The sequence below is a fragment of the Schistocerca gregaria genome, chromosome X (genome assembly GCF_023897955.1).
Source record: "Schistocerca gregaria isolate iqSchGreg1 chromosome X, iqSchGreg1.2, whole genome shotgun sequence".
NCBI classification, from domain to species: Eukaryota; Metazoa; Arthropoda; class Insecta; order Orthoptera; family Acrididae; genus Schistocerca; species Schistocerca gregaria.
In genome coordinates this window covers 451,911,336-451,923,665 of record NC_064931.1, presented here as the reverse complement: position 1 = coordinate 451,923,665, position 12,330 = coordinate 451,911,336, and the positions used below count along the sequence as shown (strand labels likewise).

The window sequence follows — 12,330 nt, the reverse complement described above, 5'->3', positions numbered from 1 at the left end:
TTTTGAATTTATCTGCAAGCAGGTGGATGAAAATTTGTGACATTGTAAATCTGTTTATTTTAAAAGTGTTTTGGGAGAACTACATGACAGGTTTCATGCTTCACAAACTTGCTGTGAAAACAGTGCATCATTAGTCATTAGCATGCCAATGACTAATTTGCATATGGAATGTGATGTTTCAAGACTAAGGTAAATTAAATGCAAATCATAATCCATTAATAGAACTCCATAGCCACAACTAGATGAAAATAAAAAGAAGAGCAAACAACATTTCTCATATTCTAAACTGTAAATGCATAGAGATGTGAGATCCGACCTGAACCCAAATCAACAACTTTGCGACGAGTTGAAATGTCGACTTTGTTCCAGACACCGGCATCAAAGAATGTCCAACATCACCACTTTCTCTGTTTTCTGTTCTTGAGGAAGAATGGGCTGCCATTCCTCCGTAAACATCCAGACATCTCACTGAATGTGTCCCTGTAGAGTTGAAGTTGGTGCAAGGGGAGAGTGCATCCCACCTTAATGTCCATTAATACATGTCCAGATACTTTTGACCCGATAGTGTATATGTGACATATGCTTTGACAGTGATGAATTTCATGAACAACTGGACAGCTTATGGTTTTACACAGTGATGACTGGATACAGCAGCAAGCAATATTACAGATACAACTGCTACCCTGACCGTTTATTTTGCCTGAAATCTCTTCCACTGAGCACATCTACAGTATAATAGGGTGGCAATTTCTCACAGTCTTACAGCAACCACTGTTGATTCTTTGTGGACTGTAATATAAACTGTATGAAGTGATATTCCTCAGGAACCATGCCACAATGTCTTGTGACTGTAATTGCAATGTATTAATGCCTCACACCAATGTGGTTTCTTGAACTCTGTGCTTACACACTGGCCTACAATCCTAAAATTTTGTTCACTATTGTATAACTTATGTAATTTACAGAGTTTGTCTCATTTAGATGTATCCTTCTTGGTGTTACAGTTTTCACAAATGTTCATCAGAATTTTGTATGCTGATTGTATAACTGCACCGAGGATGAAAACGAAAATATTGTTGACATTTTGAGACATACAAAGAGGTATGCATGTATACAGGCATTAAATGTTCAAGCCTCGTGCAGCCTTGAACTGGTGTAAACATAAACTTGCATACTCAGTTTGATTGGTACAGCAGTATACTAAAAACTTAACTTCTACAGTACCATTCAGAATACTATTATAGAACTACGAACATAAGGAGACTAGCATCAGATGTGAACACACTATTTTTACAAGAAAGATGTAATAACAATAACAACTAAAAATGGAATAAGTTGAGTATTTATAATGAACTTTCAATCACATTGAATAAAAGTATGAAGGAAGAGAGGAGTGCCAAAACTCAAAACCAGAATTAATTTTGTGAGTACAGGAAATTTAATACCTAATCACATTTATGAACAGAGATAATGAAGTTCTTATACATGTCTAACTCTACATCTCATCTATGTGGTGAATAGCAACCCATTGCAGATGTAAAGTTCAGTGACATGCAGGGGTGTGAAGAACAGTAATGACAGTGCAAACAGAAAACACTATGCTTGTCTACAAAACTTTTAGGCTCAACACACAACAAGCTCTTCAGCTCCATAAGAAACGAAATTTTGAGTACATGGCATTATTTCAGAAAGAAAAAAAATTAGAACACAGTTTACAAGTAAAAACCATTTTCACAGAAGTTACTGGATATTGTTATTTAGTTATGCACCGAAAAGGAAAAAAATTTAAGTATTTCATAACAAGAGCACAGCAATGTGTCAAAGAATAACAGAGATAGTGACAAATTAAAAATCAATATGCTGGAAATTTTAAACATAATGTTTAAGGGAATTGAAAATTAAATGAGTGAAAAAACGAATCTTGTTATAAATGATGAAACAAGTGTAAGTAATGGAATTCATGGAATTCAGTCACAGTTAATAGCCAACTCCACTCTAAAAACATTTAAGGGTTGCAAAGTTGGTCACCTCTCTTTATCTTAAAGGCTGAATCAGAATGAAAATTCTTACTATAAGTACTACGCAATGGTTATAAGCTCCACAAGTCCCAATAAATATTGCGGCATTAACCACAAAGGAATAGGTAAACTGCTCTAGTTTCATGAGATTACTTTATACCTTACACCCACTCCTTCAGATTCAAAGACCCTTTTTAACAATTTTTGTTGCATAAAGTGTTCATATAAAACATTATGCCATTAGAAAGCAGGGAGGAAGGAATATTGGTATTTAATCTTCTGTTGATAAAGTCATCAGGGACTCGTCATAAGCTTACATATTCATTTAAATAAAGAATTCCTGCATAAGAATTGCCGCGTAAGACTCTCATCCATCAAAAGCAAAAGCAATACCTATGCAAAATTTTAAATTTTGTAAAGTAATTCAGGTGAGTAGCCAACTGTAGGCATTTACAGGACCTTGTTGGCGTGTAACAATCAACCCTTTGCTGACTGGTGTTTGTAAGAGTTACGAATGCAGGCACTTGAGTCCATCTAATAGCCTACTTACGCCATTCCTTTCTCTTACCAAAAACCAAAGGAAGTAATCATAGTCCTAATGATGTATTCCTGAGCAACCTTCTCAAAAATGCTAAAATAAATACAAAGAGCAAATTGATACAACAGTCAACATGGAGGAAAATACATTTGAAGATGTGTTCATTAAAAAAAAAAACAACAAAAAACTGACAGATGCGTTATGAAGAAAAATGATGTGGAATATAGAATGGATGATAATCAGTATTTATTAATTTGTGTCACACATTGTCCTTTCAGTCACCATCATTATTTCCCTTCTCTTCTTAGTGGCTGTTTTCTGTTTACAGTGTGTTGTTTGTACATTATATCAAATGGTGGTAATGCTGGTACATGCCTGTAACGGCAGAATTTCAATTCAGAGCACTACAGAAAAATTAAATGACAACAGAATTATGATATATTTATTAAGAAACACTATGTATCCAAAATATTCAGGTTACTCCTGTTATATACACAAACATTGGGGACCCACTGAATAAAAAACTTAAAAGCATGAAAGCACGACACGGCTTTAAACATTGGTTGGTGAAATACTCTGCTGATCATTTGCATGGCTTATCAAAATGATGTGAAACAAGTCTGTAATGTACAAGGCTAATGTGTGTATGGCCACATGTTGGCCGTATTCAGGTTATACAGCACAATGGTTACATTTGAATAAGAATGAACATCTTATTCTTTACTGCAGCTCTTATACCTATTCATACACCAAATTTAAAGGCTTCTTGTGTTTTTAGGTAACATACGTGCCATCCCACCAGATGTACCAATAAATTATGCCATACCATCGATATGTCACTCTACACTTAAGACAGTTCATGGGATCAATAATGCTCATGAACAATGTGTAATTTATTTTGTTTCAATATATTCAGGAGGTGTCAATAAATAATTTTTGTGTTCCAAATTGGAGACCACAAAATTAGAGATGAGGAGGTTCCAGTTCAGTTCAATAGGATAGCTATCATGGATGTAAAAATCTTTGGACTTGTAACAACAGCTTAAGCGACATCAGCAATTGACAACATTTGAACAGCTCAGCTCACTAGCAGCTGCAAGCCCTGTCAGCTAATCCAGCTATCCAGCCATTTAACGAAGTGCATGAGGACTAGAACATTTACCAGACATTGTTAGCATTACATTCCCAGGCTACATGAGTTTTTCCCTATCCACTAACCCCATTTCCATTATCTCACACAGCCCCCTGGCTGAACCTTAAGTTACCCCTTTTGGAGATTACTGCTTTGTTGACAGAACATTTTTCTGCAGCTGGATTAGAATTTTTGCAACATCACAAATACAACTGAATACTTTGTCACACACATTTAAAGGTTGAGTAGAAAGTGCAAATTTGTGTTTCCTTGTGGTTGATCATATGCAGGAAGTTTAATTATTGGTGTCTCAATTGGTCTTGCCCCTGACAGAAGTGTACGCACACAAGCGTTATGTCAGTCAGATCCATTGTTAGGAGAAGTGTTGCATTTACAAAATTTTGAAAATTTTCAAATTACCCAGCAAATTTCTTCACTTAAAATTTTCAGATTGGCAGGCCACAGTCAGTACATAAAACTTTCCCCTAATATTTATCCTCTGGCTGCAGACGGAATCCTCAGAGGCGAAGGATGTCTCCGGCAGCCGAAGACAAAATAATAGGGGAAGTTTTACATATCAACCATGGACAGTCAGCCCAGAAGTTTTAAGTCAAATGAATACTGGCTCTGAAAACCTACACAGTATTATTACTCAGCAAATCTTTTCCAATGACTTTGAAATGCCTATGCTGTACCCAGCGAGAACCAACACACTGCGACAGTATTTGCCTTCCAGTTTTAAAATGATAATACACGTTTTGCTTGGTGGTGGCACAACTGCCCTGTTTTACTCCACCTCATTTGGTTCATAGGCATCAGACATGACATTTTTGGTTATTGTCTGGTTCCGACAGTTTCACTATACAACCATGTCCTGCATGTGACCATTATGACACAACGCGTCCACAGAGTTCCTGTAAAAGACACATAGTGGAACTATGTCAGAATCTGACATGTGCCCACTCCATGTTACTGTGCTGGCGTAAGCTGTAGCCAGCACACTGGCCGGCAAAGTAGTTGTGAGATGATCAATAGAGGCCAAAGACACATTTTCAAGAAATGCGCCATCAATGCCTTCTTGGCTGCCAGTATTTAGATCGCCACTGTTGACAGTAGGGCCCAGTCTGTCACACAAGCAGTCAGTCATCCAGTGAGTCAATGAGTTAAGTCATCAATCACAGCCCAGTGGGAGTCACAGTTGTAGTTAGCTCAGAGTCAGTCAGTACCTAGTGACCAGAGTAGTGTACACAGTGGGGCTTGTACTTCACCAGCAGTGAAGCGAACATGGACTATTATGGAAGAGCTTGCACCACAACACTTTGACTATCTTAAGTTAAGCAGCTTCCTGTTTAAGTTAATAAAGAACTGTTTTGTGTTATAGAAAGAGGATACCAGCCACGAAACAACATCCTCTCCTTGCTTCCCATGGTACAAGCCTATAGTGGCAACGAGACAACACAGAAGTTACTATGATCCAGATCAACAACTTAACAAGAAGTGACCACGCAGTAGCACATGGAAATCAGGAATAAATCTATTACATTCTTATTTGATATGGCTAAGTCTACGTCTATGCTAGATCAGTCACATACTCTAATACTGCCACTCAGCCTTTGGACAGAGTATTATAATTTGTGGGACTACAGACATAACAAAATTCTATTAGGTCATGTGAGGATTTCTCTGAAACAGAAACAAGTGACCAGAACATTTCATTATCTTGTCATTACTGGCCCATATTTTCAAACTGCATGCCTATTTGGCATTTGGTTTTTCTACTTAGCATACTGTTAACACTATTCAGGCTTCAGTGCCATACGACGAAACTGTCATTTTATGTTCACAGTACATGCTGTTATATTAGCCTGGTCTAGGTTCAGCCTTGACTTTTCAGGCACACATTGTTTTATAAATTTCTTCTTCCTCCTCCTCCTCCTCCTCCTCCTTTTAAGCTCACCAGATTCCTTTGGCCCTGCAGAATGAAGTGAAATTGGAATTACTCATATAGAACAACAGTAAGTGGTTCCACTTTTCCCCTTTAGACAATGGGACTCTCCCTTTGGAGCCATATGTAAGCCTGTGAGGCAGAAGTAGTTTTCTACATTATACCTTGACGCAGCAGTTTTCAAATTAACAGGTTGCCAGTTCTTTTCAAAATTGATCAAGCTTCCATTGGCCAAGGAATAAAAGATTAAATACACCTGTTAATCTTTATCAATACAATATGTTTCAGTCTGGAGTTGCAAATGCACCTGCTATTTTTCAACAGTTCTTATAACAGTTTATATCAGATATTCCCGAATGCATGAACCATCTTCACAGCACCCTGGTTACCAGTATTACAACTGAGGAAGATCTATGATATTTTTGTCAAGTTCTCATGGCTCGATCTGAAAAATGTGTTATATAGTTTTTCTGAACATCAATTTCTTCAGCATGCTTAGGCTAGTGAGGGCGGTGGTTACTGCCCACACAGGGATACATCAAAGTGATCAAAGATATTCCAGTTCCCAAATTTGTGATGGGCCTCTAACTGTTTCTCAGCAAGATCAATTGCACCACAAGGACATGCCTTTCCAGAGGCCTACGTCTCATCACCAGGCAACTTTCACAACTTGACTACCATCTGCCAACTTTTTTAACAATTTATTAGCCTCAGTTGCCACTGGGTTTGGCAACAGATGTCTCTCCTGATAGTACTGAGCTCATCCTATCCCTTAACATTCCTGGTTGGTTCTAAAAAGCCTATAGCATTTGTTTCCAAAATCTTAAATCAGGCACACAAACATTATTCATCGATACAGAATGAAACACAGCTAGTATTTCTGTAGTGCACAAACTCTGCATTTTCCTTTATGGAATTAAGTTTCATTTGGTTACTGACCACAAGGCTCTGCCTTTCCCTCCCTCTCCCCCCCCCCCCCCCCCCCAACCAAAGACAGGACTGTCTGAATAAACAGCTTACAGCCTTCATCATTTGGCCTTTTACTTATCCAGTAACAAGTACCCCACACATTACCTCCTAACATTCTAATGGAGATGCTCTCTACTCCATATGAGACCAGAATTGGAATAGGACACACAGGAAACTGTATTTTCAAATTGATTCCCAAGCTCAGCAGTCTTTGAAGGAGTTCCTGTTAAGTTCTAGGTATATCTCAGTGTAGCCCTGGAAGGATCCCCTATTCCACGATTTGTCCAGCATGCCTGAGCAGAATGGCAATTGCAAGTCTCTGTGTGCTTGGCCTCCACTGTTTCTTTAAGACACCAGCAGCTCCAGATTTACCAAGGTGTCCTGCTGCTGATGCTAGGAGATGACATTTGCCAGGTAGTGACACCTGTGGTTCTGGAGCAACATGTGCTGCAGTTGCTCTATTGGTCTTATTGTGATACCTCTCACAAGAAACATCTCACTTGCAGCTATGTTAACTGATTACAAATGGACATTGACATCACACAGATGGCGCACAGCTGTTTATCCTATCAGGCACACGTACCAGCACCTCCTGTCATGCTACCATAGGCTGGAATGCACACAATTGTGGGACCATCTGCATGTGGATTTCCTCATCCCATTTCTTCTATGTCATCAAGTTGCAGCAGATGACCACCACCACCCTAGACAAAAAAAATTTCCCTCTAAGGTACCCCTCGCATCTTAGTCACAAAGAATGGACCATGGTTTACAGTGGGTGCCTTTTGGCTATCCTGAACACAAGATCACATCAGACACACCAGACTCTTTCATTTCATCCTACCTCTAAAAGCCTGACAGAAGATTTTGTCCATACTTTTAAGACCCAGATGTCCAAAGCTATGAGGAAAGCCACAACCAAATTGGCTCTCAATTTCTTATGGAAAAATGCCCATCCAAGGCCACAGTTGGCACAACTGCTGCACGGCTGTCAGATCGTGCTCAACCCCATCTCTGGTCAAAGAGGAAACAATACCTTTTGGGTGAGAACTGTCATCTGGGAGTGCACCTTCTGGCAGATCCCATGTTGGATTCTGGGGTCAATTTTGGCACAACAAGACCATCAAGTTTTTTCTGGTGCTGACTGAGTGGGAGTTGTTCCACAGGCACAAGAATCAACCTTGGTTGTGATGTATCAGGCATACATCTCCACCACCCAAGAGGCTGCCACAACAGTAGCCACCTCTGTGCATTACCTCCAGTATCTCACCAGAGACATTAGGTGTTTGATCCTTCAATCTCCTTCAACTGTGTTTCCCTGCTGGTGGAGTCATTGGTGCCTCTGGCACCTCAATCGGAGCTGCTTCTTCACTTCTTCTTTTGCGCTAGAGTATTGACACCAAACAGATGTCATCCATGACCTCATTTGCACCAGCCCACTACCTCCATGCCATACCAGGTCAGCCAGATTGGTTTCAGTCCTATATTACCAATTCATGGGGAATGTGGGGTGGAGGGGTGGGGGATCTTCTAGTAGCCCTAGACCTATCAATAGATGATGCTATACTACTCATGTGATTCAGGACATGGCCAATGGGAAGAAATGTGGTGCTTCAAGTTATGGTAGATTTTAAAAATGGCTTATTGACACATGTCTCTTAACACTAGAAAGCAATGAGGACCATCAAGTGCCATCTATGTAAGAAATATAATTCACCATGGAGGAGGAGGAGGAGGAGGAGGAGGAGGAGGGACATCATAAGACTGAGGATTTTCTGACAAAAAGCAAGCAGTAAGTTTCATGCAACAGACTGAAGTAGGAGCTTCATGCACCCAGAGGAAAGTAGGAAATAAGAAACTGGGCAGTTTTAGGTAGGATGTGCATGAGAAATATATTGTGCTACCTACAGAAACAAAAGAAGATTTGCTAACACAGGACATGAATCTGCAACAAAACCAGAAGACTCAGAGTCAGTTTGTACTGAAAACAAACACCTACTACAGAGCAGTTGGTAACATAACACAAAGTGAAACAGATCTATGACAGATTTATGAAAGCATAGAGAACATGGCAACTTATTAGGCTGGAAGAACCGATGACACTTACTATAGCATTAAGACATCTGGTAAGGACTACTTTTCTTCTATATGATTTTGCAGACAGAATGCATCTGAAAGTGAACAGTCTGCCAACAGAAGTGAGAAAACTGTAAAAGTTATTGCAAGTGGTTTCTGCCAGCAGAACTTACATTGTAAAAGCATTTTGCCACTATGCCTGGTCGTATAACCAAATCAGCATCTAGATTTGTACTCCAGGTAGTGTGTGGCAGAAGTGCATGGCAGGGGGTACGTCATACTATACCAGTTATTAGGGTTTATCCATTCCATTCGTGTATGCAGCTTGCTATGAACGAATGTTTTAATTCCTCTGTGTGTGTTTTAAGTAATCTAATCTTGTCCTGGAATTAAAGATGAGAATGGCCAGACTGTCTAACATACAACCATCATCTATAATCAAAATACAACTAGGACAGCTTAACACCATGAGAAGTGCCAGCATATCACATGAGGCTGAAAGAGTCACCGAAGAATTGAAGTTATATGTATTGTGTCTCCAATAATCAGATACTAATGCAGGAAAGGTCCCCAGTGTGCCAGTAACTGCCCAGATAGCCACCCAAGGGCAGCAATAATAGTATTTACCAAGGCTCTAACAATGACAAAAATGTCACAGTATTCTTCATAACACTTAATATGTATGGAAATGTTAACTGGAAAGGAGAGTTGAAGCCTGGTTTCCACATATTTTCAATTTAGTGATGAGATCAATGAGTATCTGTGAAGAGTAAATGATATTAGTAACCTAGCACAAATTAAACCTCTTGTGTAATCCACAGATGCATATGTGAAGTCAGTATTGTGGCATATCCACCTCACTGATGACTACGGAAGGCAACAAGAAGCAGCCATTATGGCACTCAACCTGCTGGTATTCAACACACATCACAGTCCACCAATTTATGGAGGTAGGGTGGAATAACTGTGTTATTATATTATCATACACTACACCACCACTGGAGGTGAAATCCAAGACACAGTGGAGTTACAAAAAATGTTATGGCAAGACCATAGAAGTAATGAACTTGCGTACTCCTTCGCAGAAAAAGAAATTAGTCAAACAGTTTTAAGACTGAGAAATAAAAGATCTCCAGGACCATATGCAATGCCTGCCAAAGTAATCCCAGTCTTATTTGACCAATTAGATATTTACTTGTGTGACATCAGTTTTGGGATGTAGCATTAGAGCCTATGCTACACGAGTTACGTGACAGTGGTAATGTAAGCAGGCTGGTATCATTTTTCAGATGACACGCTGTTCACTCTAAGTGGCAGCTCCAAAAGAATTATAGAAGAAACTTTAAGCACCTCACAAAGCTATGTACCTCCTGCTCAAAGGAAACCTTGTACAAAACTTTTTAAAAAATTAAACAACATAATGATTGCAGTTGCAGTAATGACATATCTAGGAGTATTCCTGGATAAACGTTGTAAATTTGCACATCGTATAGAGGTGGCACGCAGACAAGGCAAAAATGTGATTCACAAATTAATAACCATTGCAAGAAGGCAATTTTGGCTTACTTTGAAACAATCAGAGCAAATCATCAGTCTATATTGGTATCAGTTGCAGAACATGGTGTGAGGGTTTAGGATTATAGATTTCAGCTAGTGAAGCCAGCCTCATTAAAATGAGAAGAGTTCAACAAGGAGTACTACTAAGAGTACTGGGCACCTGCTGCAATACCCTGAATGATGCATAGTTCATAACAGTAGGAATACACTTGTTGGGACTGGAAATTAAAAAAAATGGGAGCCCTTTATTGGTTAAATAAAGGCAATCAAATGGAAGTACAAAGGATACTTTGAACTAAAGATAGGCAACATACTCTGCACATTGAGAGAAGCCAACTGATGTCGGGGACCATTGAATGAAATAGTTTCTCACGAATGCTGCTTGTGTCTTATGTGCAGATGGATACGTGTGTGTGCACGCGAGTGTATACCTGTCCCTTTTTCCCCCCAAGGTAAGTCTTTCCACTCCCAAGATTGGAATGACTCCTTATCCTCTCCCTTAAAACCCACATCCTTTCGTCTTTCCCCTCTCCTTCCCCTCTTTCCTGATGAAGCAACCGTGGGTTGCGAAAGCTTGAATTTTGTGTGTGTGTGTGTGTGTGTGTGTGTGTGTGTGTGTGTGTGTGTGTGTGTGTGTGTGTGTGTGTGTGTGTCTATCAACATACCAACACTTTTGTTTGGTAAGTTACATCATGTTTGTTTTTAGATATATTTTTCCACGTGGAATGTTTCATATTGATGCACCTCAGTACACCTTCATCTAGTGGAGTCACAGTGATCTGTGAACAACACAAACTCTGGTAATCAGGGTGTAGGTGGGGAAAGGGGGAGGGGTAGAGAGAGAGAGTGTGTGTTCATCGCTACTTTTGTCAGCAATCACTGCAGAATAAACTACCAGTGTAAAAACTTGTGTGTTATCATGACAATCCATGTTTTTGTCTACCTTGTACTAAGTTTTTGACTATTGGTGTTACTTCGATTTGAAAACATTTTTGTCTACTTTAATAAGATGACTTACCCCATTAAATTCATTTCCAAGCTGAGGCATCCGGACACCAGGACGAGGTCCTGCAGGGTAGCGAGGGCCCATGAATGGCTGTAACAAATAAAGGAACTCTTTGCAACACAGTCTCCAAGCACAATAAATTTTGAACGGTTTTCGAAACAGCAATCTGCTTCAGTGCTTATCCCTGAAATCAACCATTATTTTTAACAAAAGTGTAATTTTTTTATATAACAACATCCTAGAAACAAAATATAAAAACATATTGTCAGAATATGTTAAAATAGCTGCGAGCATCACAGAAATCAGTGCTATTATTCTTTTATTTCTAACTTACTTATATATGCTTGGAAAGTACAAGAACATGTTCTTCAAATAGTGCTACTTCAGTTTATAATTCCAACTGACACTGATACAACAGCAAAACTGTTTCATTTTGGTTAAATAATATATATTGTTTCCAAAAATAAATTTACACACTATATTTGAGTCTAAAATTTTTCAAGATAAATATATCTTTCAGACCACAATTTCAAGTCGCACAGTTTTATGGGGGAGAAAATCTACATTGGGTGAGGAAAGTACTATAGCATTACCTTTACCAAACAGATCAGCTAAGATTTTTGTATTTTTGTTTTTCAGTTCACTAACTTTTTAATTTGCTCATACCAGAAACTGTTTATACACCAGATTAATAAATTTGTACACAGCAACTGGTGGTTCACATGGCTCTGAGCACTATGGGACTTAACATCTGGTCATCAGCCCCCTAGAACTACTTAAACTTAACTAACCTAAGAACATCACACACATCCATGCCCGAGGCAGGCACCGAACCTGCGACTATAGCGGTGACGCGGTTCCAGACTGAAGCGCCTATAACCGCTCGGCTACAGCAACTGAGAGTACATATATCAGACATAAGAGCATAAATGAAAATGGAATGTTTAAATGATGATAAAACTGCTCAGTCTACACAAAAGGCAGAGAAAATTTTTGCGCCACACTCATGACTTACACTGTAAGAGCTTATCTCAAACTTTTTTCTTAATACTCTTAATCACAGGAAATCACTGAATATGGTAACCCATG

At 39.1% G+C, this 12,330-nt stretch overlaps 1 protein-coding gene across 15 annotated transcripts in view; it reads right to left on the bottom strand.

Moving 5' to 3' along the window:
• The window catches only part of LOC126297419 (single-stranded DNA-binding protein 3), a 325,367-nt gene that overhangs the window by 35,530 nt on the left and 277,507 nt on the right, over window positions 1–12,330 (bottom strand). For all 15 annotated transcript variants that reach the window (XM_049988215.1, XM_049988217.1, XM_049988220.1 and 12 more), the window contains one exon: window positions 11,254–11,331. In XM_049988215.1, coding sequence (XP_049844172.1) covers window positions 11,254–11,331 — 78 coding nt within the window. The remainder of the gene's footprint in view (window positions 1–11,253; window positions 11,332–12,330) is intronic.